At 38.6% G+C, this 26,896-nt stretch overlaps 1 protein-coding gene across 3 annotated transcripts; it reads left to right on the forward strand.

The window, feature by feature from the left end:
* The first annotated feature begins 2,446 nt into the window (after positions 1-2,446).
* On the forward strand, positions 2,447-24,191 carry LOC122028642 (protein PHOSPHATE STARVATION RESPONSE 1-like). 3 transcript variants are annotated; one of them, XM_042587496.1, is made up of 10 exons: positions 2,451-2,600; positions 3,051-3,362; positions 5,799-6,096; positions 6,225-6,447; positions 15,803-16,007; positions 16,083-16,159; positions 16,249-16,288; positions 16,538-16,592; positions 21,613-21,682; positions 23,691-24,191. In XM_042587496.1, the coding sequence occupies exons 3-10, from the start codon at positions 5,897-5,899 to the stop codon at positions 24,030-24,032; spliced, it is 1,212 nt and encodes a 403-aa protein (XP_042443430.1). In that variant the 5' UTR covers positions 2,451-2,600; positions 3,051-3,362; positions 5,799-5,896; the 3' UTR covers positions 24,033-24,191. The 3 variants fall into 3 exon arrangements, with proteins under 3 accessions (XP_042443425.1, XP_042443430.1, XP_042443436.1); XM_042587502.1 differs by having other exon boundaries at positions 2,454-2,600; positions 3,034-3,362; XM_042587491.1 differs by lacking the exon at positions 3,051-3,362 and having other exon boundaries at positions 2,447-2,600.
* The last annotated feature ends 2,705 nt before the right edge of the window (positions 24,192-26,896 follow it).

Consider the following 26,896-nt stretch of genomic DNA (forward strand, 5'->3'; position numbering starts at 1 on the left):
CCAAGTTGCTTGGTTCTTTGTGACTAGACATTAGTGCTACTCCAACATATGCTTCTATCTCGGATTCGGATGACAAACTTTCATCCCAAGTAGCCTTGAGATTTTTGTGCGTGTTTCGCTTTGGCCCTTTGTCTTTTTCTTTCTTAAGCTCCGGGTAGTCATCCTTTATCTGCTCTTCTTTCTGACAATTGAAGCAACAAATCTTTTGCTTGCCCCTTGGATTTTTCTTAGTCCGCATTTCTTTAAACTTGTTATTTTTTTTTAATTTTCTTACCATTAACGCTTCTTAGTCTGCATCAAGGTCTAAGTCTGACTCGGGTTCGTCTTTCTTGTTAGCTCTTAGTGCCAAGTTCTAGCTTGACTTCTTTCTCATTCTTGCACATCTAGATTCATGTAATTCTAATGTTGAAAAAGGTTCTTCTAAGGTACTTATCTCCAAGTTGTTAGAGATGTAGTAGGCATGCATAATCGAGGTCCACTCTGGAGTTTTGGGAAAGACGTTGAGCCAGTAGCGGACCAAGTCTCGATTGGTTACCATTTTATCAAGATTGATCAATCCGATGATCAACTCCTTGATCTTCATGTGTAGTTGAGCCACCATCTCACCTTTTTCTAAGCGGAGATTTGTTAGCTTACTCCGAAGAATATCCCGTCGTGCAAGCTTTGCTTGAGATGTGCCTTCATAGAGCTTTAGGAATTTCTCCCAGAGTTCTTTGGTCGAGCTGTAGCTTTCGATGCAGTTGATTTCTTGAGACGGTAATACACTTAGCAAGTGGTATTCCGCTCTATTGTTGGCCACAAAGTCACTTTGTTCCTTCTTTGTCCAAAGATTTTCTTCTTTCTCTTCTCCTTGTTGATCCTTATGAACTGCAAAATCATACTTTATTATTAAAAGAGTTTCAAAATTTGTTCTTAGAAATACCTTCATTCGACGTTTCTAGTGCGCGAACTCTCCTTTAAACCTTGACGAATTGAGACTGCCCGACCATCGATTTCTTTACTTTGGTCAATGGTTAGTCCTTCTAAAGTGTCATTGTTGTCCCGGTGCAACCGACAAGAGTGAGTAAATTATCTGAAATAACAAAAATACCCTTTTTGAAACTTTCGACTTTGATTAAGACAAACACTTTAATAAACGAAACTAAATTGCATAAAATAAGCATGAGACAACAAGTATTTACTTGGTTTGCAAACAGGGAGATTGCTAATTCAAGGCAAGCGAATCTCAACTAGTTGACTCCTTCTTCGACACAAGTTAGAGGTGGAGAAGCCTCGTGCAGAACGCTAAACGTACAGAACTTTAAAGAACAAAATGAATAACTCGAATACAAAAAGTGTTGTACCAAATGAAGAAGACCAGAGCTCTATTTATAATCCACTGGTCGAAACCAACCATTTGCTTATATGGTAACTTTGGGTGCCTGGACCCTCTCCAGGCGCTCCTAGCAAGACAAACTTTATTTCCACGCAACAGCTTTGAGATTAAATTTTTCATGTCTAAGCGCTTGGACTCTATCCAGGCACTTGGATCGTTGCTGACGTAGACCCGAAGCTGATCTATAGTAATGACACTACGATGAGGCGCCTTGGTGGTCCGGGCGCTCTGATCAGTCAACCTTAGGCTGACAGTCCGACGCCTTCTCTGGTTGTTGGCTCTTTCTCTGGTTGCTTGGGTGATCCTTCGGACTTCTAAAGTTGAGCTCATCCGAACCCAACTCCGGCTTTCTCTCCTCGAGTAGTCTTCCGTTCCAGCTTCTCATCCCTTAGAAATGTCGCGTGCTTCATTCTCGTCCGCTAGCGTAATCTTCCGTAGCACTTCGGTTCTCGGATGCTTCATTCCTCAGACGTACTGAGCTCGTCGACTTTTTTGCCGCACTATTCTTCTTGCTAGTTGGGTCTTCCGCTCGATTTCTTGTGATCTTAAGTTCTTGTATACTTAGACACAAGAATCAAATATATGGGAACTAATTTAACTTGGTTGATCATATCAAAATTATAAGGAGTATTTATAAAAAAACAATTAGTTAAAGATCCCCATTAAATTCGAGACAACTGGTTGTACATGGTAATTTCTAGGCGCTTAACTATTTTTATTGGGAGGCCGTGCATCAATGCACACATCCTCCATTTTTATTCACTAAGTTCCATTCACTTCTCAATTTTCATCAAAATTTTGCACACATAAATTTAAAAATAAAATTGGCAGTGAAGAGCACATGTATAATTATATAAATGGAGATTGGATTCAATAGCATAGATAAATACATTGACTAGGGGGGTATTATAAAAGGGAGAAAATTTAGAGCTATTTGTAAAACAGAAAATCACGAAGGGAAGAAATAAATATATCTCATGAATTTGTGTATATCTACGCAAAATGGGAAACAAGAAGGTGCGTAGTGCAAATATTTACTCCTGAGTGCCAAATCTTTATTACGGCCACAATTTAAGAACCTCGCCCGAATGGGACTTCGGCGGCTCCCCATTTCCTTTCTTTCCGTCGTGTCTCACCGAATGCTAGTCTTCTCCCTTTCGACCTCGGCGATTGGAATCGGCATCCATCGCCCCTTCCGGTGACTTAGGGATCCAATTTTCAGTCGGTAATTTTACTTTAATTTTGCCTTTCATATGTTTGTAGCGGATGGGAAATCTTTTCCTCGAGGTTATCTTTTTGGAAGAGCATCTCAAATACTAAGCTGGATTCTGGATTTATAATATGTTTTTTTCCCGATGTTTCATTGCTTTTTATAACTGAAAATTTCCGTCTTGGTCGTCGTTATGCAATTTTGTCTCTCTATTAGGACTAATAGGGTGCGGAAAATCTCGTCTTCATCTGTTGCGACCCCCGTTCTCGCATTAGGGTTGGGGAGTAATAGGGTTATGATGAGTATTTTCATGGCTTTTACAGAGCAAAGATGGTGGTGATTCATTGACTATTGGGATTTTAGGTTTTCCCCCGGATTGAAGGGTTTCTGAAAGATTTGTTTCATAGCCTTGTACGTCTGTCTCCTTGAACTTGGATTTTTATTTTAGGTCGAAATCCTCCTCAGGTGAAAGTAGCATTACGGATCCACAGATTCTCTGTCAGTTTGGTGGGAAAATAATGACTCTTATTTTGCGGGGGACCTAATATCATTTGGAAGAATTGATATCCTGAAAGGAAATGGGAGTTGTGACTTTTACTGCTTGAGATGAAGGCAGTATGTGCCAGTGGGCTATCCAGGTTTCTGCTAGCAACGATAGTCTGATACCGCATGTCCAACACTTGCAAACACTACTATATTATGGTGAAATCCCAATAGGCAGATGGAATCCTGATTCTTGGTTTAGGCAGCTTTCTCAAATGAGAACTCAATTTTAAGGTGAAAACTTTCCTATTTTGCTTTATGCTGAGATAAATATTTCTTCATCAAGTAGTAGTATACACAGGAAAAGAAAACAGTATTCTTGGTCTCATATCCTTCATGCTTGTAGAACCAAAATTGCTCATTATTGTCTATTCAGTATCTAGATATCATGAATTCAAACAAAATTTTCAAGATCTTTATACTCTTTTGATACTTGAGAATCTTCTTATTATTATGGAACTGTTAATAGGATAGTTGGCTAACCTGACCATTTTTTCATGGTTAAATCTGTTTAGAGTTAAAGGATTTCTGGAGACAATTGTTACACTATTCAAAATAATAATTTTGATTAATGTTGTTATGGGCAAAATCACACTAGTCTGTCGAGCCTACTGCAAGCTTTAATGCCAAGGGATTAACTAGAAGGGGCTCCTGGTTACTTGGGTTTAGTGAAAGTGGATTGAATTGGAGTTTGTTTTGCCTGAACAAGGAGGAGTTCGTTCTGATGGTTAGGTGGGTCTGTGGGGCAGATGCAACTTGCTCGAAGTTGAATGGGTGGGGTGTTGGAAACAATTGGATTAAGGTGGAGTTTCAATATCACCCAAGTCCCAAAGTGGGGTTTTGAGTGTCTGAAATGGGGTTTTGAATGTCCAAAGTGTAGTTAGAGTTCTTGAACCCTCTGGTAGATGCTCATCCTTTTACTATCCTTGCATCCCCTTTTCATGTAGCCTTTATAGGTCTCATAGTGAGCACCAAGTCCATAAACGATGTCACGTATGAGAGATCTCTGGTGCGAACAACTTGCCTGCACTAGCTCTTGAGTTGGTTCTTTTCCTTATTTTACCTTAAAATTTCTACAAATGGCCCTTTCTAATCAATTCCTCGATTTGCATTTTCGGATGAGTATACTAATTAGTATTTTGTATGTGCTCCTTAGGACATTGACAATGCACTAATTAGCATTGTGCTTGCATTTCCTATCCTTTTGATGAAAAGTCAAACATCTCGAGTATGACTTAGCCAATGACAATTTTCTCTCTTTTATCTCCCTAAGAACCTAGGATTGAGGTGCATTTAAAGGAATCCCCTTATTCCTTCACATCATCAGTGGAGCAACCTCATCGAACTTCTGCTGGCATTCTTCTTGTTGAAACCTCTTTTTTTTTTTTTGGACTGTTTGGGGTTTAAGAAGGGGAGCCTTGGCGCAACGGTAAAGTTGCTGCCATGTAATCTTGAGGTCACATGTTCGAGTCGCAAAAACAACCTATTACAAAATGCAAGGTAAGTTTGCATTCAATAGACCCAATATGATCCGATCCTTCCTCGAGACCCCGCACTAGTGGGAGCTTCGTGCACCGGGCTGCCTTTTGCTATGTGGGCTTCAACTTCGAAGCCTTTGCTTGCATCATCGTCTATGGTTGTGTATTGGCTTGCTTTCTCAAGCATCTTTTCATAATCCCATGGAGAATTCTCATATAGAGATTATGAAAATTTGGATGACTTTGACGCAAATTTAAAGGCTGGCCATTAAAGATGCTTTGATTAGAAATTTAGAATCATCAACCTGCCTTACCATCTCTATGAACCTTTTTAGAAATCTAGAAAGTTGGTTATTGGAATGTTTCTTTATTCCACGTGTTTGGCACTATACATGGCTCCTTATTTGAAGGTTCTGTGATTCTCTGGAGGTAGTTAATGGGGTAGTGCCTTGTGCTCATTGGAGTGTCTTTTGACTTGCAAATAAAATTTCATTTTGAAGGTGACATTTATGAACATCCTGTTCTAAAGGGTGGCATTTATGATATCATGAACATCCTGGCTTTTATCCATATGTGTGTGAATTATCTATCTTACAACAACTTCCAAATGAAGATGCTCAGAGTTTGCTTGGAATGAAGTTAACTTCAATGGAGGAGAATAATGAAAATTATGAATTCAATTCTTTTAAAGTATTTCAAATTCTGTTATTCTCTTCCTTTTATTTAGGAGAATAAGTTAATTAAGGTATTTCTTGAGTTGGTAATTATCTTGTTTCTCAAAATGGGTATTTATTCTATCTTTGATCAAGTCCTTTGGGATCTATAGGATTGTTTCCTAGAATATTTTAGTTTATTTCCAATTTTGTTTGATTTGGAGTCTTTAAGAGTAACCCCATTGCCATCTTAATATCATCTTTGCAATAAAATTTGAGTTTTAAAAATTCAATTTTGATACTTCATTAATGTTTATCAAGTTAATGTTTTGGCTAATATATTCATTCCATTTTATTGTCTAAGGTAGGTATCTTTTTTCAATACTTAGGGTAGTGATTAGTGATAGCTGTTCTTTCATTGACCTTTAAATTTATTTTTCCCTTTTAATTCATTTTACCTTTTTGTTGATTCATGAGAACATGGAATAAATTTGAAGTAGACCCGTAACAGGTTTTCTGTTCTGTGTCAAAAAAAGCAGAGAATCTCCAAGCAATCTGTTCATGGAATCTGATGGAGGCACATAGATCTTTGTCAACCCTGAACCCAAGTATGCAGTAAGAATGGAGTTCTAGACTCATGTCCTCATCATTACCCTTTATATCTAGATCCATGGAAAAGAAGTTCCCCAAACTGCACGATGCTCAACAGGATGTAAAAAGCAATCCAGTGGTTCCTCACTATTCTCCTTTTGTTTCCTGTTTTCCTGGGCCTCTGTCCTCATCAGCTCCAGGATTTTCTTCAGATATTCACCACTTTTCATTTTCAGCCGATGAGAGGTGCTAGTTAGTGCTCCATTTTTTACTTAACCATCTATGTCATCTTCATATAAATTCATTTTAATTATCCATGTCTTCTTCATATTGTCCATTTCATCTTATGTGGAAATATTTTAACCACCTAACAGGAATATACAGGGTCTATCCACGGAAGGGACCTGGTGTGCTGATCAAATTCAGGGCGCACTTGACAGATCAGATAATGTCATTGCAGGGAACAATCAAGCCCATAGCAGTTCTATTGAGCTGCCTGATGATATCAATAGGCAAGATGAATGGTGGACTGATATGATGAATGATGATTGGAAGGAGCTTCTTGATGACACAACTGTGAATGAATCTCATCCAAAGGTATTTGCATTAGTGCTTAGTCGAAAATTCTTATTAGCTTGAAAGGTTCTTGTTTGTGTAATACTCTGTTTTTGTTTGGTCTGCTAATGGTCCTTGTATGTCTTTGTTCCCTCTCCAACCTGCAACAATTGTCTAAGTAGCATGCATCAGACATGTATGGTACATAGTCCTCTTGTTAGATGTGTAACCTTAATAAATGAATAGTTAATACTGGTATATATGCTCTTTAATATATTATCCATTAGTTGACAAGTCTTAAACTATAATTGATGTCAAGTGCATGGTTTAGGATGTAGCCAAACCTCACTGCATAGTAATTAATACTCACAGTTCCTATTGGTATATATTATAGTCTTCCATAAACAAAAAGTTGGTACTGGTATTTATGCTATTATCATCAGTCATTTTGTTAGCGAAAACTTAATCTAGAAATGTGTGATAAATTAACAAACTACACAAGTGATGTGAAGCAGTAATATCTCAATGAATACTAAGGCTTTTGTTTGGTTTGCAGAAAATGTTTTCCTGAAAAGTACTTTTGAAATCTTTTGAGTGTAGTGTAATAGAAATCATCAATTGAAAAAAAATGGTTAATGGAAAACTTTCCTTGGTGATATACAATTCTTTTTTTGAGAAAAATAACTTTTTTTTAGAAAAAAGTGGAAGTCATTTTTCTCATCCATCCACAAGCTCTTCACTTTATCAGTCACTCTCTTTTTGCTCTTCATCCTCTGCCCTTGTTCATATAAGTTGACTCGCTAGACAAGCTGGGCAAGCTTGTCTTGGGAAGGTGGGGTGGTTATTCTAGACGGGCTAGATGGTTCGGGTGGGTGGGCTGGTCGATCCTGGTGGTCCTGGCGGACTTATTAATTCGGGTGGGTTGGGCGGCCTGGATGAGTGTAATGGGTTGATTGCTTTGGGTGGGCCAATTGGCTTAATCTAACCGAACTCGATTGTCTACCCAACTTGTTTGATCAACTTGACCTTGAGAAAGGGAATATTTTCCAACACATCCAAGCAGTAGACAATAATCTTTTTTCCTAGAAAATATTTTCTATAAACATGTTATAATTAATACTTGTAGGTGCAACCAAGACATTAGCTACCACAGTTATCCATACACAGCTCGCTGGTTCTTTTATAAGGTTTAAAATCTTGTTCTGTGCCAGATTTTTCCTACCTGGTCGGAACAATATTCCAGTTTTAAACTGTTAGGACCAAAAGTAGCTAGAGGGGGGGGGTGAATAGCTCGTCGCGTGCTCGTTGCTCGGTGTTGCTTGTTGTTGCTTGTTTCTTCAAGAATGCGCAGCGGAAAATACATAAACAAACACAAACACGCTAACACTAGGAGTTTACTTGGTATCCATCTCCAACGGAGATGACTAATCCAAGGATCCACACCACGCACGCACCCTCCACTATGAAAACACTCCTTTTCGGTAACTACCGAGGGCGGAGAAGCCCTACAAGACTCTCAGTACAAGAAGAAGAAAGGGTAGTAAAGAATAAGCAAAAGCTTACAAGAAATGCAGTAAAACCTTCTTCTTCTCGTTGCAACTCGCCTCTGGACTTGGGTGGACCTCCAAGAACCTTCAAGAACTGGCGGTGAGGAGCTTAGAGAGTGCTGGGGAGGAGCTGTGTTGAATCTGGAATGAATCGGTGAAGTCCTGCCGAAGGAATCGCACGCCAACGGCTATAAGCGGCCTAACGGTCGAATCCCAATCGATCGATCGATCCGGGAAGGCTGGATCGATCCACGGATCGATCCGACCGGCTCGAATCTGCGGATCGATCCACGGATCGATCCGGCGCTTATCGCGCGAAGCGGCGTCGCCGATCCACCGATCGATTGGGACCTCTGATCGATCCACGGATCGATCCGGAGGGGTTCGCCGGGACTCACCGGATCGATCGGCGGATCGATCCAAATCTTCGGATCGATCCATCGATCGATCCAGGTCTGATCGATCCACGGATCGATCGAACTCTTGGATCAATCCACGGATCGATCCAACTCTTTGGATCGATCCACGGATCGATTCAAACCTTGGTTTTGCCCAAACCAAGTCCAACCCCTAAACCAACATCTAGTCAACGACTTGTTGGTACATAAGACCTAGCATCCGGTCACCCTTGGCTAGGACTCTCTCACCAAGTGTCCGGTCAATCCTTTGACCCACTTGGACTTTCTCTTCTTGCGCTATCCGGTCACTCCTAAGACCTACTTGGACTTTTCTTCCTCGTGCAAGTATCCGTCCCTTTGACCTACTTGGACTCTCACTGTCTGGTCAACCTCGACCCATCTGGATTTCTCCTAGCTCACTCACGGGACTTTCCGATTGCCTAGCTTCACTCACTGGGTCTTTCACCGGCTTCACTCACCAGGATTTTCCTCTGCCCAGCTTCACTCACTGGGACTTCCCAATCGCCTAGCTTCACTCACTGGGTCTTTCACCGGCTTCACTCACCGGGATTTTCCTCAGCTTCACTCACTAAGACTTCCTCAGTGCCTAGCCCGTCTTGACCTACCTGACTCTTCTTCAATCAACCTTGCATTGTCGAACATCGAAACCCAAACCAAGACTCGAGCTTGGTCAACCAGGTCGACCTTGACCGAGGGATGTGCACCAACAATCTCCCCTTTTGATGTTTGACAATACCACAATAACACTTACAATCCCATATGTAAGTTAGGCTAATCTCATAGCCTCCTTCTTCATGCCACTAGGTAATGAAAGCATAAATTAAGCTCTTCATTCTCCCCAAAGAGGGCAAACTCCCTCTAGGTAATGAAAGCCTAACTTACTCCCTTTCACGAGTCCTTTCATTCTCCCCCTATGACCTTCCCATAGGTTATGAAGGACTAAGCTAACCATACATTCTCCCCTATTGGCACACATCAACCCATTATTGGACACACATCAACCTATGCTCGATTCTGGGCACACTTCAACAAATCCATTTGTTGAAAACTCTCCCCGAAGAGTTGCTCATCGTTGTTCACAACATCACTCGTTGTGATCAACACGATAATGAAGGTTCCATACCCTTCATTTATCCTTAACTTCTCCTCGATGTAGACAACTACCCAACCTTGAGCATTATCTACCACTTGAGTGTCCACTTGAAATAATGAGGATATCCACTCCCCATTTCAAGTTTAAATGCTCAACCTTGAGCAAGTTCACAACAGAAGGTTAACCACCTTCCAAGGTTCATGAAAATAATTTTCATGTCTTTAAAGAGTCCCTCCCCTAAAGACATGGTGGTAACTCTGTCATTGCACCAACAATGACTTGGAATCCCTAAACCTTTAGGAAACCCAAATTTAGAAGTTTTGAGGTTCAAATGTTCAAAATTTGAAACAAACCTCAACCTAAACTTCAATGAAGTCTTCCTTAACCATTCCATCCTTGTTTTCAACACGAAAACACCCTTTTATGTATACAAATATATTTTTAAGGGTTTGGAGTGGTTACATAGACTAACCATGGTTCAAAGATCTGAAGTCGGCCTTCCCAGCCAAAATCAGCAACTGGATCGATTGGAGTTGGGATTCAATCGATTGAACCAACCGAATCGATCCACCGATCGATTCGGAATGTGGATCGATCCACCGATCGATCCGAGTTTCTGAGATCCTCCGAATCGATCCTCGGATCGATTCAGAACTCCAATCGATCCATGGATCGATCGAGTTCGATAGTTGCTGAAATTCCATTTCAGTCAACTTGAAACCCTAGAAAATTCTACAAAATCCAAAAATCATGAAATTTCGTGTAGACATTATTTAAGGCATACTTAATCATGGAAAAATAGCTTTCATGAAAATACTTTATATTTTCAAAGATTGACACAAACTTGAAAACTTGCAAAAACTTTAGCGTTTTCTTCAAGTTGTGTCTAACTATTCAATGGTGATTACTATCAAAGATAGCCTTCACCAAAGTTTTCCAAAATATTTTTAAAACATTTTCAAAACCGATATCCCATCATGTTCCTTGGGCATAATGCACATGACTTGTACATTAGCTTTCCCAATGATGGGAAAACACATAACTATGTGTTTTGATGAACTTAAAACTCAAAAGAATGCATTAAATCAACATCTTGAGTTTTGTTCATCATCCTAACATCTCACTTGTATCTAATGTGCCTGAAACACATACAAGTCATCTTATAGGTTTGTGAGATGTAAGATTTTGGTTTTTCCCTATTCTAGGGATCATGCATATCTATCTAGGCATTTTGAGAGGTAGACATCCACAAAGGATGTTACTTGTTGATTTACTTGTTAAACAAATGTCACTTGTTTATTCCACTTGTTGTAAACAAATGCCACTTGTTTAACTAATGCCATATGTCCTTAATTTTTAAGGAAATAAACATAATGCATGATAATGTTATGGCATACATCAAAATAAAATAGCTTTCAAAAGAAAGATTCCTATAACTACATGATGTATGTATGACATGGTATTTTTGTATTTTTCATGATAAGTCATGAATGCAAAATACAAATAAGATAAAATATGATGTCATGGCATATTATGAGCAAACAATCATGGCAAGGTTTAGCATAAATAAAATATACCTAGATTACCTATCTAAGTATCGTTAATCTTAGCTAATCCTAAAACTTAAACCCTAGATTGCCCAAAGTGCTTCAAGAGAGTGCCAAAACCTAAATGGGCATTTCTAATTCTCTTGATTAATTTATGCCAATTGAAATTAAGCTTATCCTCAAATGTTGGCATATTCCATTTTTCCTCAAGAGTAATCACATAAATCAAGGCCCGGAGTGCCTTAAAATTTATAAGAGAATACCAAAATCCCAACTTGGTAGCTCTTATGAATTTCCCAATATGTGCCTTTTAAGATTAAAATCAAATTTTCACCACTAGGCACATTTTACTCTTTCAAGGAGTAAATAATAGTTCCATTTCATTTTCAAAGGTTAACAAAAACCTTGAAAATGCTCCTTGAGTGTCAATTTCCTCAAAGTTGGGTTAACTACCCTTCTAATTGGAGTTGACACTCTCTAACCCATCTATGGGGTAGAGAAGATGCTCCTAGGAACCCAACACCTATTGGTGCTCCTTGGATGCTCTAGGTACTCACTAGGGATAACTTCCTAGATACCTTCCTAGTAACTTGTTGAGCTTCTTGAAGCCTTGGTCACATTTTCTAGGTCAACTCTAGGATAGCCTCTCTTGTGACCTTGTTAGTGACTTTCTTAGACTTCTTAGAAGTTTTAGCAAAGATACTTCTAGGGATATCTTCCCTTGTATCTTGGACTTGACCTCTAGACTTAGGGTTTGTTCCATAGCTATATGGAACCCTATGATAACTAGGCACATCCTTTTTAGCTTTGGGTTTGTATCCCAAACCTCTATGACCATTGGATGACCTTTGTGCTCCTAGACATAGGCTATGCTCATTTTGGCCTAATAAGATATTTTCCATCCTTCTTAGGGTCTTTTCCATTTTATCAAGTCTTGACCTCAAGACTTGATTTTCCATCACTAAGTCCTTAGTTTTTGGTTTTCCATTAAGTCCATGAGCATTTTTGTTTCTAGGCTTGTAGCTACAATTCTTAGAGTTCTTGCCTAGACTTTTACCTACATTCCTAGCCTTAGGTGTAGTAGTTTTGGCATGTAGGGCCACATGCTTTTCCTTAAAGCCCTCATGCTTCCTATTCTTATGGTAAATCGCATTAAAATGATAAAAATTAGAACTATCATGCTTTTTACCATAATGTAAAGGAGTAGGCTCGATAAATGTTACCTTCTTCTTTACCTTGGAGGCTCCCCCTTGACTAATGCCTCCTTGAGCCTTGACCATCTTCTTCCCCTTGAGGCATTGACTCCGGTAATGCCCCTTTTGATTGCAAGAGAAGCATATGATATGCTCCTTGCTCTTCTTTGTTCCGGGAATGGTCTCCTCGGGCTTCTCCTTGCCCTTTTGCGTCACTTGACCCTTCTTCTTGGCCAAGTTGGGACACTTGCTCTTGTAGTGCCCACTTTCCCTACACTCAAAACATATTATATGATTTTTATTTTTAATTGAAACATTTATACCTTCTTGTGTAGGGATGGCACTTGCTCCTCCATTTGCTATTTCTTGAATTTCGGAGGTGGCGCCATCTTCATCTTCTTCACTTGACCCGGATGTAGAAGCTTCTCCTTCTTCTTGATCCGGCGTCACCAAGGATTGCTCCCCCTTAATCCTAGAGGTGGAGGCTTCATCATCTTGAACATGAAACAAGGAGTATGCTCCCTCCTTGTTCCCTTCATTGCATTCCCTTGAGGATGAAGCTTTTTGGATTTCCTCTTCTTCGGAGGTTGGGCATCTCTCAACCTCGGAGTCCTCCTCTTGGTCTTGCTCCAAAGAGTCACCCTCTCTGGATTCTTCATGATCTTGTACAGTGGAGGGGATCTCTTCATGAAGCTTGGCCAATTCTTCAAACTCTCCAATTTTGCAAAGGATGGTGCTTGGCAATAAATTGACCAAAAGCTTGGTCACTTTGTCATTTGCCTCGCACCTTTGGACTTGCTCCGGGCTCCATTTGCTTTTCTTTAGAACTTTGCCCTTTGAATTTCTTGGAGCCTTGAAGCCTTCCATTAGAGCAAACCATTGCTCTATCTCCATCATAAGAAAATTTTCGATTCTTGATTTCCAAGAATCGAAACTCGTAGAAGTGTATGGTGGAGCCACCCTTGTGTCAAATCCAAGTCCATCTTGGAATTGCATCTTGAAGTTGAGCTTGATAAAATCTTGAACTTGAAGAATTTGCTCCAACTTCTTCACCCTCTAGCTTTTCTTGTTATGCTTGACCCTTCCGGCGATGATTCCGGTGAAGAGCGGCCTCGCTCTGATACCACTTGTTAGGACCAAAAGTAGCTAGAGGGGGGGTGAATAGCTCGTCGCGTGCTCGTTGCTCGGTGTTGCTTGTTTCTTCAAGAATGCGCAGCGGAAAATACATAAACAAACACAAACACGCTAACACTAGGAGTTTACTTGGTATCCATCTCCAACGGAGATGACTAATCCAAGGATCCACACCACGCACGCACCCTCCACTATGAAAACACTCCTTTTCGGTAACTACCAAAGGCGGAGAAGCCCTACAACACTCTCAATACAAGAAGAAGAAAGGGTAGTAAAGAATAAGCAAAAGCTTACAAGAAATGCAGTAAAAACCCTAGCTTCTTCTTCTTCTCGTTGCAACTCGCCTCTTGACTTGGATGAACCTCCAAGAACCTTCAAGAACTGGCGGTGAGGAGCTTAGAGAGTGCTGGGGAGGAGCTGTGTTGAATCTGGAATGAATCGGTGAAGTTCTGCTGAAGAAATCGCACGCCAACAGCTATAAACGACGCCAACGGCCGAATCCCAATCGATTGGATTGCTCCCATCGATCGGGAGGCTTTGGATCGATCCACGGATCGATCCGGAGCGCCTCTATCGATCGGCGGATCGATCCACGGATCGATCCAGGCTATTCCAGCGAGAGCGGTCAATCGATCCATCGATCGATTGGGACCTCTGATCGATCACGGATCGATCCGGAGGGGTTCTGGCGAGGACTCACCGGATCGATCGGCGGATCGATCCAAATCTTCTGGATCGATCCACCGATCGATCCAGATCTGCTGGATCGATCCACGGATCGATCCACGGATCAATCCACGGATCAATCCAAACTGTTGGATCAATCCATGGATCAATCCAAACCTGCTGAATCCACGGATCAATTCAAACCTTGGTTTTGCCCAAAACCAAGTCCAAAGCCCCTAAACCAACATCTAGTCAACCATGACTTGTTGGTACATAAGACCTAGCATCCGGTCACCCTTGGCCAGCTAGGACTCTCTCACCAAGTGTCTGGTCAATCCCTTTGACCCACTTGGACTTTTCTCTTCTTGCCAAGTATCCGGTCACTCCCTAAGACCTACTTGGACTTTTCTTCCTCGTGCCAAGTATCCGGTCAATCCCTTTGACCTACTTGGACTCTCACCAGATGTCTGGTCAACCTTGACCCATCTGGATTTCTCTTGCCTGGCTTCACTCACCAGGACTTTTCCAATTGCCTAGCTTCACTCACTAGGTCTTTCACCTGGCTTCACTCACCAGGATTTTCCTCCTGCCTAGCTTCACTCACTAGGACTTCCCAATTGCCTAGCTTCACTCACTAGGTCTTTCACCTGGCTTCACTCACCAGGATTTTCCTCCTGTCTAGCTTCACTCACTAAGACTTCCCAGTCAAGTATCCGGTCATCCTTGACCTACTTGACTCTTCTTCAATCAACCTTGCATTGTCAAACATCGAAACCCAAACCAAGACTCAAGCTTGGTCAACCAGGTCAACCTTGACCTGAGGGATGTTGCACCAACATAAACATCTGGTTTTCTACTGTGGTGCATTATTTTCCCTGAAAGTTAAAATCAGAATCCAATGTCAAAGTTATCTTAAACCAATTGAACCAGTCATCTAACAAAATTTTAGTAAGAAGTTTTATAAAGTTTGATTGGTTCATTCTACTGTCTTATTCTTTATAGAAAAAAAGTACTATCGATATAGAGTCTTCTGCATCATTTTCCCAAGAGAATAACTGTTTGGTTGGGATGCTAGAATAAAAGCTTGATTAAGGTTCTATTTGTTTTAATTTGCTTGAAAATTTTGAAGACGGGCATTCAACTCAAGTAATGGTTGATCAATATGAAGTCGTTGACTAAACATATCATCCAGTAGAAGCCCAGACCGTTAACACTATAATCATATTACAAATGTACACAATTGCTATGTTGAAGCTGCTTTAGGACCATGACTCTTAGATTAATATTTTGAATATTCTGTTTGAATTGCTAAACATTTAGGCACTGAACATATTTAACTGCATCAAAACTGGCTATGGTCCACCTCCAGGACTCGTCAACGAAGCTCGGATACCTGAATTATTAAACAAAAAAAAAACTGGCTATGGTCCCAAATCCTGAGTTATCATAATCCAATTGTAAAATTTCTCAGTTTCTATGTCAATTTTTGTTTGGTTAGTCAGCATACTCTTGATCTGTCTTCCCACATCTTTCTTTTATCCCCTTACCCTTAAATACCAGCTCTTTTAACCATGCAGTCGAACATTGGCCTGTCAGTTTGATAGCATTGGCATGTACTTTTGAGAATTAAATTTATATTGTTGATAGTCATCTCTTGCGTTTTGATTACCACAAAAGTCATGTAATTCGGTGGGACAGATATAGCTGTGGCAATCTCAAAGCATGATTTACTTAGATTCTGCATGTCCAACATTTGTGACTATACATCCAATGTACTGATTGTTTTGCTATGACATAGGTTTCTTACCCAGCAGCACAAACATCCGCTAGTATGGTGAATCAACCTCAAATTCATCAATCTGTTCCTTCTCATTCCGAGGAGGGATTTACTGTTGCAGGCTCCTCCTCAGCTACAGCTGCAGCAACAAAGCCACGCATGCGGTGGACTCCAGAACTACATGAACGTTTTGTTGAAGCAGTCAATCAACTTGGTGGTAGTGAAAGTAAGTGATATGAATGCTGTCTTAGACGACGACACTTTACTGGCTACTTTTTCTTACTTTATTTTTCCTTTTCAGAAGCTACTCCTAAAGGTGTACTTAAGCTAATGAAAGTGGAAGGCTTGACAATATACCATGTGAAAAGTCATCTTCAGGTTTCAAATAAATTGGCTCTTCTTTTGGGTGTACGTTACAATGTATGACTTCCTTTTTGTGTTTATTTAGATGTCAATTTTATTTACAGAAATATAGAACAACTCGATACAAACCAGATTCATTGGAAGGTTAGTTTTTGTCTTTAATATTATGGTAATTCTTGTCTGCAGTTCAGTTTGCCTTTGTCTTTCTCTTTGAATTCTACAATGTAGAATTTCATAAGCATTTTTGTTTTCCATTTTACGTGTATTTTATCCCTTTGGTATTGTGTCCATCAGCTCAATAAGCCATAGTTTTAGTAACCTAAAATGCTACTATGCCTCATCATGTTTCATACTGCAGCATCACTCAAACTACTCGTTTATATGTTGTATCAGGTTCAATGAAGACGGCTAAATTCGGTGAAGAAACACCACCCCTTAACCTGAAGACGTGAGCTTATCTTTCTGAATTGCAATCTTTCAAGATTATTTTGCATGAATATTCGTTCTCACTTCATAATTTGTCTCTCTAAATGCAACTAGCTTGATTTCACTTAAATTTTGACAAATTGAAACCCTGACAAATTGATTTCACTTAATTTCTTTTCCTTTCTTTTATTTATCGAGATTTCATAGTCAGCCAACCTTCAATTACAAAGTAGTTGAGGAAAATGCCTCTTCTTTCTTGGACTTGGACAAATGAATGACACTTTGAACCTTTGATTCATTGTAACTCAAATGATTGACCAGCAGGAAACAGAAGAAATTCCAAGACAGCTTTATTGTGAGTTAATCTCAGTTGCATAAGTCCATCGTGCTTGTACCTCCATTGCATGTTCTAGATCCCTCGGTACATGTCAATGGTTTCTCATTGCATGATGTAGGCAGCATCACATTGCTGCAGCCAGCACTCGCCTAAAAATCAGTGTTTAATTGGTTGTCCTTTTGGCTAGAGTTCAGTAGTTTTTGGATGTGAGATAGAGAAAACACCTAAAAATATAACAAATTTAAATTTGTATCTTTGCTAACTTAGCATCATTTCAAACTTTCTATACATGCTCACATGTTAAATGCAATTGTTTAGATGTCTCATCTCTTGCCCATAATGTTGGAATAGTGGTTGTATTGGGTGCATAATTTCTTATTGTCTTTGTGGTCTTTAATGGACACAAATATATAATCCCGTATACACATATTATCTATGTCAACCCTTTGCAAGACAACAGAGTCTATTAGATTGGAAGCAAATTAGACGCTGCACCAACAGGACATTTGAACTTGATGGTACACAATCAAGCTTCTTTTGGTGAAGCGCCTTCAAGATGAACAAGTGTAGTCTAGTGGCCTTGCCAGTAGGATCTCATAAGTTAGTATTAATAAGGGAGTTAATGTTATTCATAGATAATGTGATTGATTGATCTGTTCAATCTGCATTTTCTTCTTTGCTATTGGAAGATTGTGTCTTTCATTCTAGTTTGATGATGACACACAAAAAAGATCAAGTTAGATGTCCTACACAAACCCCTTTTCATTTAGATTTGGTTCATGATACTTCCCCTTTCCCCTCAAGCCGGTTCAAATATAGTGTGGAAATCTAGCTTGCTGCAATTATACTAAAAATTCTAGGTCCCTTAAAATTTAGTCATATGCTAGTTAATCACTAGAACTCTCAAAGAAGATGCCTATTTAATTAAATTGCACTCTTCCTTATGAAGTGAAAATTTCTGTGCTTTGTTCTTTCATAAAACTTTACATTAACTACTATAATTGATTGCCACAATAAAGTTTCATTTGCTTTGTAGGAGCATGTTGTATCTTGATCATTAATTGTTTATCAGATAGCTAGGACTTGACTCTATACTCTGCCTTTACACTCTACTTGGCTACAAGAATTTACATCTTGCTCTTTCAGGACATCAAATTATCCCCTAGAAGAATGCAATAGTTTGATATGGATCTCTTGAATTTGCTCAATCTGCATTAGTGTACCAGAAACTACCTCGACCTTGAAACAAGATGTCTTTCCTTGGAACATTCTTGAGATATTGTAGAATTCTCAATATTGCTTTCCATGATCGTGCCATGGGATCTCTAGGAACTAACTGATCACATTAACTTCAAATGAAATGTCAGCTAGGATTTATAGGAGTGTGGATTTGCCCTTAGCATACTATAGCTTCATTAAGCAAATCAGGTTCATGCTTTCATTTAGAGATGTAAATATTTCCCTGAGCAAGCAACATCTATGCCAAAGCAGTACCCAATTCTTTAGTTTAAAAATACCAAAAGGCACTCTTTCAATCGTGTGGTCCTAATGAATCATCACTAGTGACCAGTGTTTGAAATGCCGTTTCGTGCCGCTCGGCACGGACAGTTTTTACCGTTCCGCCGGGCGGCCGAAACTGGCACGAGAGGCGTCCCCGTCTCGGCAGCGCCGGAGGAGACGCGGGACGCCTTCGGCACCGAAGGCGTCGTGCGCATCAGCTTATGCGGCGCTGGAAGCGTCCGGCGATGCTTCCGGCGTCGTCAGACGCCCCTCGCGAGATCGCCCGCGATCATCGCGACGCGATCTCGCGTACTGCCGCAATTTTTTTTGCTGTTTTTAATAATTATTTATTTATTTAATTAATTTAAAGAATTTCCAAGGAGGATGTGTGATATTTCGAAGATGCTTTTATAAACCCTAATTAAATTATCCTAATAAAATATATAAAAAATATATTTAAAATTAAAATAAATTAAATAAATTAAATAAATTTTATTAATTAATATTCTGAAAAAAATAATATTTTAAATTTCATTTAAAAATGTTAAAAAATATATAATAATTCTTATTTATATTCTAATATATTTTTTTATTATTTTAAATTTCATTTAATATTTTAAAATTTTTTAAAAAAATTTTAATTTTTTTTTTAAAAAAATTCTAATAAATTATATTTATATTCTGATATATATATTTTTAAATTTTTTTACTTGATATTTTTTACTATTTAAAATATATATTATTTAATTAATAATTAATTAAATGAATAAATAGTTAATTTATATAATTATTATTAATATAAAGTAATATCTTGTATTAATTTATATACTTATTATTATTATTATAGATACTTCCATTTTAATTTGAATTATTAATATATCAATTCTATTTAAATAAAATTATTTTTAATTATTTTTTCTAACAATATTAAATTATTCAATAATTGAGAACTTATAATAAATCAATATACAACTTATTTTTATATACACAATAAACATATTTATCTTATAATTACTATAGATAAATAAAAAAATACCGAAACTGTATCGGCATGACACGATACGATACCGAAATCGTATCGTTCCGGTCTGAGACCGAAACCTCGGCACGAGTCGAAATTTTAAACCTTGCTGGGGACGACAATATTGTCTACTAAGAGAACAAGCCAACAAGGCGGATGTTTCTATTTCAAAAATGAAGTGAAATACTAAGTGATTTGTCACAATTTTAGTCATGCCATACTAAAGAGGAATAAAGTTAAATATTCCTATTTAAGTTCTTGGATATCGCTTTGCATGTACAATGATTTTTTAGCTTATACATGAGGTGTGTCTTCCCCTGAGTAAACAACGAGCTATGTAGTCTTGTATCTAGCTAGGTGTTGTTTGCTTTGTGGAGATTTATGTAAAAAAAATACTGAAATTGCTCATTTGCCTCATTTGTTTCTTAAGCAAGTCTTCTCATGCTACTGTTTTTCTAATGGGAGGCAAATAGCCTTGAAGGCTGATCTTGTCTGGAGCAAGTTTTGATTGAGGGAACTGAAGAATCACTCAGCCACACTAGGAGGCTAGGATAGGGTACTTAGGAACTCCTATGCTCCTTTGATTTAAGATCAATACTCTGATTAAATATTTGTATCGTACTATTGTAGAAATGGTCACAGCGTTTACATTGATCTACATGTTTTCTAGCCAGTGCACCACTTAAAAACTAGTATAAAGGTTTAGAAGCAAGGATGAGTACCTCCAATTCAGTGTTTCTCAACATCATGTATGTAATGTTTCTATTGTTCACTGATGGACTTCTCCCCATATATTGGCATGGCACGATACGATACCGAAACCGTATCGTTCCGGTCTGAGACCGAAACCTCGGCACGGTTCGAAATTTTAAACCTTGTTGGGGGCGACAATATTGTCTACTAAGAGAACAAGCCAACAAGGCGGATGTTTCTATTTCAGAAATGAAGTGAAATACTAAGTGATTTGTCACAATTTTAGTCATGCCATACTAAAGAGGAATAAAGTTAAATATTCCTATTAAAGTTCTTGGATATCGCTTTGCATGTACAATGATTTTTTAGCTTATACATGAGGTGTGTCTTCCCCTGAGTAAACAACGAGCTATGTAGTCTTGTATCTAGCTAGGTGTTGTTTGCTTTGTGGAGATTTATGTAAAAAAAATACTGAAATTGCTCATTTGCCTCATTTGTTTCCTAAGCAAGTCTTCTCATGCTACTGTTTTTCTAATGGGAGGCAAATAGCCTTGAAGGCTGATCTTGTCTGGAGCAAGTTTTGATTGAGGGAACTGAAGAATCACTCAGCCACACTAGGAGGCTAGGATAGGGTACTTAGGAACTCCTATGCTCCTTTGATTTAAGATCAATACTCTGATTAAATATTTGTATCGTACTATCGTAGAAATGGTCACAGCGTTTACATTGATCTACATGTTTTCTAGCCAGTGCACCACTTAAAAACTAGTATAAAGGTTTAGAAGCAAGGATGAGTACCTCCAATTCAGTGTTTCTCAACATCATGTCTGTAATGTTTCTATTGTTCACTGATGGACTTCTCCCCATATATCTTATCAAACACCTGATACTCATTGTCCCACTACTTGGTGATATTTCGGTTGGATAGCTAATTCTTAAATAAAGCCTACCAGAGGTCTTCTGGCATTTTGGTGCACTTCGCATTGTCAGGATACTCAATGGCCAATGTTGCTTCAAATGTGCTGGGAGATTAAAATTGAAAGGCAATGAGGTGATAGAAGTTAGACATTGGACTTGTAGATTATTGTTGAATGAACAGAGAGCAAGGAGATATGACCCTAAATCATCCCAATCAATAAAAACTGGAAGCAACAAAAGGCTAGTGACAGCAATAAATTTTGCTATTGGGATTGGCTCTAACAACTAGAAAGGTGTCTCATTCTCATGGGCCACTAGGTTTGCCAAAGGTCAGAAATTACAATACAATTTCAGAGGTATGACTAATTCTTAAGTTCAGTTTCCCAACAATTATTGGGCTTCCTGAATCATGTCCTCACCTCCATAGAATGAGGCAAGCTCATTGTCAACTTGTTTTTGACAATTTCCTTGATATAAATCTCATGAATGATCCCTATTTTGAGTCATCTATTAAACTTGGTCAAGTCCAGTCACTTTGTTTCTTTTTGATCTCCTTTTCATTTTCATTAACAGGAGCTTTGATCTCACTGAGGCATTACGTCTCCAGATAGAAGTTCAGAAGCAGCTTCATGAACAACTTGAGGTATGTTTGGTGTGTTTTGATGGTGCATGTTAAGCATTTTTCCAAGTTAACAATAGATGTCGGTGGTTTACACTTGAGAGAGATAAAATATTGTATTATTATTGTATAGAGTTATAACTCATATTTATAGCCCTTAAACATAACTAATTTTATCTAAAAGTTAAGGCATAAGACTAGGTCGCGTCTACTATTTTTATTTGACACTTCTTAAGCTGATAGCCATCCTTAAGCTTGACCATTAATAGTAATATAGTATTTGTCTAACTTGTTACATAACTATAAAATATCTCACAAAAGAAAAGATAAAATATTAATAATAATAGTATGTGTCTAACTTGTTACATAACTATAAAATATCTCACAAAATAAAAGATAAAACTAGTTAAGACATATAATAGCGATAACAAAAACACTATACTAGTGTAGTGAGATTAAGACACAAGGTTCTGGATTGATTTAGGAAGAGTTGTTGGCTGGATTATACTTGTCAATCGGATGGTGAAGTTAGAAACAGTCTTTAAAGGATTTGACACTAGCTTCTTCCTTGGACTCCCAAACAAAATATACCATAAGATAATGAAGTTTGTGAGGATGAATATACTTATGAGAGATTGCGAAATGAAATATATAGATAAGGCTCACCATTCACTCTTGGGATGAGATTGGGAGTGAGATTGCGTAAAGTCCAATATCACTTCAAGAGATGAGAATGTCAGAATTAAGTAAAATTCTGATATTTACTTGAGAGAAAAAGGGATACTAAAAATTGACAAGCCATTAATATATCTTTTAAAAGTTTAATTGACAAAGAAAGATGTTGAGACAAATGAGACAGGTTCCACTGATCCGTAGAGGGAAGAAATGTGTGCAAGAGACTTAATTACTGATCATTTTACTCAAAGGAGTGGTTGTAGGAAATAATGAACTATAACTAATCTCATCTTAAATCATGCTCACAAAAAGAAAGTACAATGATGAGATAGAAACTAGTGGCTCTTGAGACAGAGAGGGGGAAAAAGAAAACTAACATGAAGGTTGTAAAAAATAAATCCTCAAGGACACAGAAAACTAAACAAGAAGGTTGTTAAAAATAAATCCTTGAGGACGCTCACCATTTGTTCTTCTTTTTTTCTTTTGAATGCTTCATTTTTGATTCATCATTACCATTTTCTTTTAAACTCAACTACTTTTGTTTTTTGAGCAACCATGTTCTCTTCTTTTTTTAAGCACCTCCTTTTCTTTAACCACTTTTTTTTTCTTTTGTGTGTGCTTAGAGCACATCTTATTGGGTGTAAGACCCAGACATCTGAAACCTCTGTAACAACAGGAACAGACCTTTTTAATAACTGACTTTTTATTGGGCATAAGACCCAGATTTGTAGACAAAGAAGGCATAACCTTCTGTTGTGGATGTGTCATAACCATCGGCTTCTCACCACCAAAGTGAGCCCTCTTGCATCAAGTCCAGAGAAAGAGAAGCTCCAAAGAGGTCGACCTTCATGTTTGACAATGATGAGTTGTTTTTTTACATAGATCTGGTGGGAAGGGTGCAGAAAGAGGTTTTGTCTTGGTTCCATACTCGATGGCCTACATGCTGTGGAAAGTCGTATTGTTTTCAGTGATTCCTTGGTGGATCACATATGTATTCTTGTTTGTGAAGACTATCAATTAAGGTGGTGCTGCAGGCACTGCAACATACTCTGGGAAAAGGGGAGCAACTAAGAGAGAGGTGCGAGATTAGATTGCCTACAGAACTGGAAATGCCATAAGGTGGAGATCATGGATATGGAGTGGAATGAGCTTCCTTAAGGTTGTGGGATCCAGAGAAAGAACCACCATAGAGAAGATTTGACTGCAGAAGGGAAATTATGGTTTGGAACAGCTGAGCGAGGGGAGGTCATGCTTGTCATGCAAATTAATTCTATCTAAAACTTAGGCATAAAACTACATATAAACCTTAACTTTAGTATCAAAATACATGTCTGACTTTTCATTATATTGTTTCCAGATTCAAAGAAATCTGCAACTAAGAATTGAAGAACAAGGTAAGTACCTGCAGATAATGTTTGAGAAGCAAGGAATGTCAAGCCAGAAGAAGCTTGAGGTTTCAACTTTGGAACCAAGTATTTCTTCTGACCATGCTGCTGATGGTCGCCTACAAGACAACCAACTCGAAACCGATGTATTTCCCGAGGCAAAAGTAACAGATGGTTCAAGTAATAAGCAGATGGCCGAATCGTGTAATGCAAAAGACAATAAAGCAGATTTTGTTGTTGGTTCCTCTTTTTCTTGTGGCAGTGCAAAAATCCATGACGGGGATGATTCTATCTCAAAACCAGAGTTGAGTTGACTGGAATCATTACTTATTCTTGGATAGTTAATGGGATCATTGCGTCCAATGCTCGACGTAGTAGCATTCCTTCTGTTAATCAGTGAATTATTACACTGTATAAATGATGATTATATTTCAAATTGTGTTGCAATGATAGCGGGCTTATGGAGACGGGCACTAGAAATGTCAAGGATACTACTTTCGAAGAATGAACAAAAATCCAAAGGCTTACTAATTTATCTTAAGTTAGTTTTGTTAGTGTAATCACGTCCTAAGGAAGAAATTTTGATGGTTGATAATTATTTAAATTTAGATTAATGCATTGGATCTATGTAGGATCAAAAAAAAGTTGAGAACTGGATTCCTAGCAAAATAAGCTTTTGCAGATCAGAAGATCGGTTGTTAAGGCAAGAAAAATTCAAGGAAGTCGGGATTAATCTTTGGCATAGGAAAAGTTTTTGCAGATTAGAAGACTAGGTGTAAGGTAAAAAAAGTTCAGGGAGGTCGAGAACCTAATCTTGGCGAGGCAACTAATAATCAATGCAAGTAAATGTGTTAATTAATTAAGAAAAATGGCTAATCGAATAAGAAAAGCGATTGGTTAATTGCTTAACAAATTTTTTGTTTGAAACAGAAGGTTTCCTAATCGATTGGTGTAATCGATTAGGACTCCATAAGCGATTAGATCAATCACTTACTGTGTCTTTTGCTTCGAACAAAATATTTTTGTTTGAAGCTTAAGCGATTAGCTCAATCGTTTACGGCACATTTTGCTCGAAATAGAATAATCCCTAATCGACTGAGATAATTGATTATCCTAATCTTAATCGACTAGGGTAGGCGATTTGGAAGAGTTGTGTAAATGACATATGCGCCAATCGACTACTCTAATCGATTAACGATAGGTAATCAATTAAGGTCAATTCTTAATCGATTAAGACTCACAAAATGACAAGAAAAGCGACTGCTCCTCAAATGGTTTAAGGCTCAATGAGCCTATTTTGGGCACTATTCCATTGCGATCAATTTTTCTTCATTGCTTACCAGTGCTCCAGCTCAAGTTCTCACCAGTGCTCAAGCTCAAGCTCTCACTAGTGTTACAATCTCAAGTCACTCAAAGAAGAAGAAGGTGTATTCAAAACCCTAATCTCTTGTCTTCTTCTTCCTTGTAAGGTGTTATGTTGAGAGTAAGATTTGTAGATTATTGTGTAAGGTTTTCCCACCTTCGATATTAATTGGAGAAGGAGAAGTTTCATAGTACAAAGTGTGACCATGGTGTGGACCCTTGGATTAGTCACCTCAAGGAGGTGAATACCAAGTAAATACAAGGAGTTAGCATTGCCTTCAAGTTTCTACTGCGCAACATCAAGTTAACCAAGAAATCAAAGTGAGCCATTCACCCCTCTCTAGCTCAATCGGTCCTAACAAGTGGTATCAAAGCAAGGTTGACTTTTGAGGATTCACCTCCAAGGAAGCACAAGTTTAGAGTTACAAGATGCCATTGAAAGAGGGACACAGTACTTCACGACCACCATTCTATGAAGGCAACAATTTTACTTGCTGGAAGAGCCGCATGGAGTACTATCTTATGACTGAAATTGAATTGTGGTTCTCAATCACGGAGGGACTCACAACACCAACCGAGGATGGAAAAGTGCTTGAATCATCAAAATGGGCTGTTGAACAAAAGATGAAGGCTCAAGCAAATGCTAAGGTGATCGTGACTCGTCAATGTGGGTTGAGCTTGGAGCAACTCAACAAGGTTAGACCCTTCAAGAGTGCCAAGAATTTGTAGGATAAGCTCATTGAGCTAAATGAAGGCATAAAGAATTCAAGAATTGAAAAGAGAGATCTCTTAATAAATCAACTTCAGAATTTCACAATGAATGATGGAGAAATGGTAAGTTCACTACATAGGAGATTCAAGGAACTCCTAAACGATCTCCATTCAGTTGGAGAAAATGTAGAGAACCGAGATCTCATAAGGTATGCACTAAAATCCTTTCCTAGAAACTCATTATGGTCATCCATGGTGGGTGCCTATAATGTTTCAAGGGGCTTATCAATAGTAAAGTTAGATGAATTATTTTGTGAGCTTGAATTGCATGAGCAAGCTAACACAAGCCATAAAGAGAAACATATAGCATTGGCTATAGGTGAAAAGAATAGGAAGAAACACAAAGAGAAGAAGGAGAAGAAGGAGGAGTCATCTTCAGAATCTAAGCAAGATAGTGATAATGATAGTGATGAAGAGTTATCATCAAGTGAAATGACAAATTTTGTTCGAAGAATGATGAGACACTCAAGGAAGTTTGATAAGAAGGATGTCAAGAAGATCTTCAATGATGACAAAAGAAAAAGTAAATCTATTATGGATTTAAAGTCTAAAACTGATGCAATTTGTTATTAATGCAAGAAAAAGGTGTTGGTGCGGTTAACACTGACGGTTTAACTCAAGTTTTGATAAATGACAAAATAAGGTTAAGTTAGTTTCAATGTGATCTAACACTTTGACGAAGCGTGCAGGAGAAGCCCAGCTAGGTCGATGGTCCGACCAGATAGCTGGCACGAAGCCCAACTAGGTCGAAGGGCTGACCTGACAGCTGGCACGAAGTCCAGACAGGTCGATGGGCTGACCGGATGTCTGACACGAAGTCCAGCTAGGTCGACGGGCTGACCTGATAGCTGGCACGAAGTCCAGACATGTCGACGGATTGACCTGATGTTTGATAAGTCCAGATAGGTCGACGGGCTGATCGAATGTTTGGCAGGTAAGTTAAGGTAAGTCACTGGAGCGGAGTGACTTGGTGAGGATGCGTTCCCCGTTTGAGGGAACAGTAGGTGTCGATCCAACTTAGAACTATTTCGGGAATCTAAGTTGA

The sequence above is a fragment of the Zingiber officinale genome, chromosome 1A (assembly GCF_018446385.1).
Source record: "Zingiber officinale cultivar Zhangliang chromosome 1A, Zo_v1.1, whole genome shotgun sequence".
NCBI lineage: Eukaryota > Viridiplantae > Streptophyta > Magnoliopsida > Zingiberales > Zingiberaceae > Zingiber > Zingiber officinale.

Coding starts and splice junctions, on each gene's coding strand:
- LOC122028642 (XM_042587491.1), top strand. CDS start 5,897: ATGTCCTCATCATTACCCTTTATATCTAGATCCATGGAAAAGAAGTTC. Junction 6,097..6,224: donor TCATTTTCAGCCGATGAGAG/GTGCTAGTTAGT, acceptor ACCACCTAACAG/GAATATACAGGGTCTATCCA. Junction 21,683..23,690: donor AGCTTCATGAACAACTTGAG/GTATGTTTGGTG, acceptor TATTGTTTCCAG/ATTCAAAGAAATCTGCAACT.